This window comes from Capricornis sumatraensis, chromosome 22 (genome assembly GCF_032405125.1).
Source record: "Capricornis sumatraensis isolate serow.1 chromosome 22, serow.2, whole genome shotgun sequence".
Lineage (NCBI taxonomy): Eukaryota > Metazoa > Chordata > Mammalia > Artiodactyla > Bovidae > Capricornis > Capricornis sumatraensis.
The window spans coordinates 33,179,349-33,184,491 of record NC_091090.1 but is presented as its reverse complement, the minus strand read 5'-3'; the positions used below and the strand labels follow the sequence as shown (position 1 = coordinate 33,184,491).

General features: G+C 38.7%; 1 protein-coding gene across 1 annotated transcript; it reads right to left on the bottom strand.

Moving 5' to 3' along the window:
* Positions 1-2,734: 2,734 nt before the first annotated feature.
* Positions 2,735-3,673, bottom strand: LOC138069508 (olfactory receptor 2B11-like). The gene has a single exon (XM_068960829.1). The coding sequence runs from the start codon at positions 3,671-3,673 to the stop codon at positions 2,735-2,737; it is 939 nt and encodes a 312-aa protein (XP_068816930.1).
* Between the last annotated feature and the right edge of the window lie 1,470 nt (positions 3,674-5,143).

Below are 5,143 nucleotides of genomic sequence, written 5' to 3'. Positions count from 1 at the left end.
GGTTTTCCCTACTTTCTTCAATTTAAGTCTGAATTTTGCAATAAAATTTTCATGATCTGAGCCACAGTCAGCTCCTGGCCTTGTTTTTATGATTGTGTAGAACTTCTCCATCTTTGGCTGCAAAGAATATAATCAATCTGATTTTGGTATTGACCATCTGGTGATGTCCATGTGTAGAGTCGTCTCTTGTGTTGTTGGAAGAGGGTGTTTGCTATGACCAGTGTGTTCTCTTGGCAAAACTCTCTTAGCCTTTGTCCTGCTTCATTTTATACTCCAAGGCCACACTTGCCTGTTAATCTGGATATCTCTTGACTTGCTATTTTTGCATTCTAGTCCCCTATGATGAAAGGTACACTTTTTTTTAAATTTTTATTTTTTGGTGTTAGTTCTAGAAGGTCTTGTAGATCTTATAGATCTGTTCAACATCAGCTTCTTTAGATTAGCAGTTGGGCATAGACTTGGATTACTGTGACACTGAATAGTTTGCCTTGGAAATGAACAGAGATTATTCTGTCGTTTTTGAGATTTCACCCAAATACTGCACTTTTGACTCTTCTGTGGTCTATGATGACCACTTCATTTCTTCTAAGGTATTCTTGCCCACAGTAGTAGATATAATGGTCATATGGATTAAATTCACCCATTCTGGTTCATTTTAGTTCACTGATTTCTAAAATGTCAATCTCCTGTTGACCACTTCCAATTTACCCTGATTCATGGACCTAACATTCCAGGCTCCTATGCAATATTATTCGTTACAGCATCAGACTTTACTTCCATCACCTGTCACATTCACAACTGGGCATTTTTTTTTTTTTTTGCTTTGCTTTGCCTCTGTCTCTTCATTCTTTCTGGAGCTATTTCTCCACTCTTCTCCAGTAGTATATTGGGCACCTACTGACCTGGGGAGTTTATCTTTCAGTATCATATCTTTTTGCTATTCATACTGTTAACGGGGTTCTCAAGGTAAGAATGCTGAGTTACCGAGATGGTGGAGTAGAAGGACAAGTGCTCCTCTTCTGCAAGAACTCCAAATTACAACTCATTGCTGAACAGCCATTGACAGAAGAATGTTGGATCCCACCATAAAAAAGATACCCCATGTCCAGGGGCAAAAGGGAAGCCCCAAGACTATGGTAGGAGGGGCGAAATTGTGTTTAGAATCAAAACCCCATACTTCCCAGAGATGCTTGGAGAGCTCAAGTAAAACCTTGTTCAGAAAAGCATATGACTTATCATCCAATAATTTGCTTAAATCTTGATTTGCTAGACCAGAAGACATGCCAGAAAAGTTCAATTCACTATTGTTATTCTTACTTATTAATTTTTCACTATACAACATTATGTTGATTTCTTATCATATTAGTTAAACACCAAATATATGTAAACTCCTTTAAGTTGCTTTAAAAAGTGTGAGGTTTTTCACAGAACTAGAAAAAAATAATCTCACAATTTGTATGGAAATACAAAACCTTCAATAGCCAAAGCAATCTTAAGAAAGAAAAATGGAACCGGGGGAATCAACCTGTCTGACTTCAGGCTCTACTACAAAGCTACAGTCATCAAGACAGTATGGTACTGACACAAAGACAGAAATATAGATCAATGGAACAAAATAGAAAGCCCAGAGATAAAGCCACGCACCTATGGACACCTTATCTTAGACAAAGGAGGCAAGAATATACAGTGGAGAAAAGACCATCTCTTTAACAAGTGGTGCTGGGAAAACTGGTCAACAGCTTGTAAAAGAATGAAACTAGAACACTTTCTAACACCATACACAGAAATAAACTCAAAATGGATTAAAGATCTAAACGTAAGACCAGAAACTATAAAACTCCTAGAGGAAAACATAGGCAAAACTCTCTGACATAAATTACAACAGGATCATCTATGACCCATCTTCCAGAGTATTGGAAATAAAAGCAAAAATAAACAAATGGGACCTAATTAAACTTAAAAGCTTCTGCACAACAAAGGAAACTATAAGCAAGGTGAAAAGACAGCCTGCAGAATGGGAGAAAATAATAGCAAATGAAGCAACTGACAAAGAATTAATCTCAAAAATACACAAGCAACTCCTGCAGCTCAATTCCAGAAAAATAAACAACCCAATCAAAAAATGGGCCAAAGAACTGAACAGACATTACTCCAAAGAAGACATACAGATGGCTAACAAACACATGAAAAGATGCTCAACATCACTCATGATCAGAGAAATGCAAATCAAGACCACAATTAGGTACCATTTCATGCCAGTCAGAATGGCTGCGATCCAAAAGTCTACAAGCAATAAATGCTGGAGAGGGTGTGGAGAAAAGGGAACCTTCTTATACTGTTGGTGAGAATGCAAACTAGTACAGCCACTATGGAGAACAGCGTGGAGATTCCTTAAAAAGCTGGAAATAGAATTGCCCTATGACCCAGCAATCCCACTGCTGGGCATACACACCGAGGAAATCAGAAGTGAAAGAAACATGTGTACCCCAATGTTCATCGCAGCACTGTTTACAACAGCCAGGACATGGAAGCAACAATACATTTCCACAGAATGCCCTTACTGGTGAGTATTAGCCAAGAATTACCATTGCTTAGGAATATGAGGAATATGACACATTTTGCAAAAAGAACATCAAATGATCTGTGGACATAAGAGGCTAGAGTGAGTTATTAAAGAAACCTCTATAAAACCTACCTCAATGGTCAAATAATTTCATTTGATGTCTGCTAACTCTCACTTGCACGTGAATACACTCCCCATGAGGTTGCCCAGTGCCCCCTTTACATCCTTATTCCTCAGAGTATAGATGAAAGGGTTGAGTGTAGGAGTCACTACTCCATAGAAGAGAGCCATGAACTTGGGCTGGTCTCTTGAGATGGAGGAGGGGGGCTGAAGGTACATGCTAATGGCTGGACCATAAAATAGGAAAACTACAATGAGATGGGAAGAACATGTCCCAAAGGCTTTTTTCCTTCCCTCCAAAGATTTAATCTTAAATACAGCATGTCCAATGCAAGCATAGGAAATTAGAATTAAGCATAGTGGCACAGCTAAGAAAAAAATGCATACCACAGAAAGTGTGAGCTCATTAGCCCCCTTTTTGCCACAGGCAGTCTTTATCAGAACAGGAATCTCACATAGCAAGTGATCCAGGGTATTGTGACCACACAGCGGTAACTGTAAGGTGACAGTGGCCTCTGAGACAGCATAGGTCATTCCACTCAGCCACACAGTGGCCACTAATAAGATACAGATGCACCGATTCATGATGAGGGTGTAGTGTAGAGGCTTGCAGATGGCCACGTAGCGATCAAAAGACATAAGAGCCAAAAGCAGACATTCTGCGCCCCCCATCATGTGGAAGAAATAAAGCTGAACAGCACACCCTATATAGCTGATTGTCTTCTTAGACGTTCCCAGGTTAAAGAGCATCTGAGGGACAATGCTTGTGGTGTAGCACATGTCCAAAAAGGAGAGGTTGGTGAGGAAGAAATACATGGGGCTGTGCAGACAGGGGTCTAACTTGGACACCAGAATAATGGCTATGTTTCCCATCATGGCCATGGGGTATGTTATAAGCAGAATAATGAATAGAGGAAGCTCTAGCCAAGGATGGTCAGCAAAGCCTAGTAGAATAAATTCTTCAGGATGGCTTTTGTTATTTAGTTCCATTATCTTCAATTTGTTTCACCTATAGCAGGAAAATGACAGGAAAGATAGAAGTATTTTGAGAAGTGACAAAACACAGTTATGCAATGTGCACAATTATGAACTAGTCATAGGAGACTGGGTACAGTAACTTGGGAAGGGAGATAATTAAATGAATGTGACACCAGGTGACTTAATTACTTTTCATGACTCTACAAAATAAAGGCAACTACCTTAAACAAATAACCTCGCTGAAGGTCAGTTTCCTACTCTGTTTAATAAATATGGGAATAACTGTCTTTGGGCTCTGGTGAGGATTAAATAAGTGACTGTTGTTCCGATACTCCAAAGTAATGGTTTTCATACTTTGCTTGTGAAAATTTTAGCTGAAGAGACTGTTAACATGATGCCTATCTCCAGGTGTCTGATAGAGTAGATGTGGCATGGAGTCCAGGAGTCAGATGGGTCATTATCAGAAATACTGCTGCAAGGCATTACTGAAATATTGAGAAGATTAAAAGCATTGACATAGTTATGGGAGAAGACGAGACTGGAGACAACCTAGGAAGCATTATCAGGATTGCGTTGTTCAGAATTTATGGTTACCAGGGAGGGAAGAGTTGGTGGAAGGGATAGTTAGGGAATTTGGGGTTGACATGTACATACAGCTATATTTAAAATAGATATTCAACAAGGACCTACTGTTATAGCACAGGGAACTCTACTCAATATTATGTAACAAACTAAACAAAAAAAGCATTTGAAAAAGAATAGATATGTGAATATGTATAACTGAATCACCTTACTGTAGAGCAGAAACTAACACAACCTTGTAAATCATCTATACTCTGGTATAAATTAAAAAGCTAAAAAAGATAACCTTATTCAAATTCAGATATGTTATTATACTTGAATAATTATATCTTTCCCATGGGAACTGGGCTTGCTTCCCTCCTGGCTCAGCTGGTAAAGAATCCACCTGCAATGTGAGAGACCTGGGTTCAATCCCTGGGCTGGGAAGATCCCCTGGAGAAGGGAAAGGCTACCCACTCCAGTATCCTGGCCTGGAGAATTCCATGGACTCTATAGTCCATGGGGTCGCAAAGAGTCGGATACAACTGAGTGACTTTCACTTTACTTCACTTCATGGGAACTATGAAGGCTTGTTTTATTCAAATCTATCTTAGTAGTTTAGAATTGAGCAAGAAATTTAAGGACGTCAATTTCCTGAAGTATATAATGAGAGAATTTTGCTATATAGTATGTTTTTCCATACTCAAAAATTTGTTTTTGAATGTAAATTTTCTTGCATAGCTACTTGGTGCAAACTGGGCATTTGATTTTTCATGTCAATTTTTATTTATCTATCTTGTATGAATTTTTCTTCAGTGAGTGGACTTATCCTGTTTTTATATAAGAGTTTGGATGGTTATCATTGATTAACTTAATTGCATATAACTACAAACACCCTTTAAGGCCAGGAAATTGATGTCA

What these genes read in the sequence shown, in the direction of transcription:
- LOC138069508 (XM_068960829.1), bottom strand. Translation starts at nt 3,673, where the DNA reads ATGGAACTAAATAACAAAAGCCATCCTGAAGAATTTATTCTACTAGGC.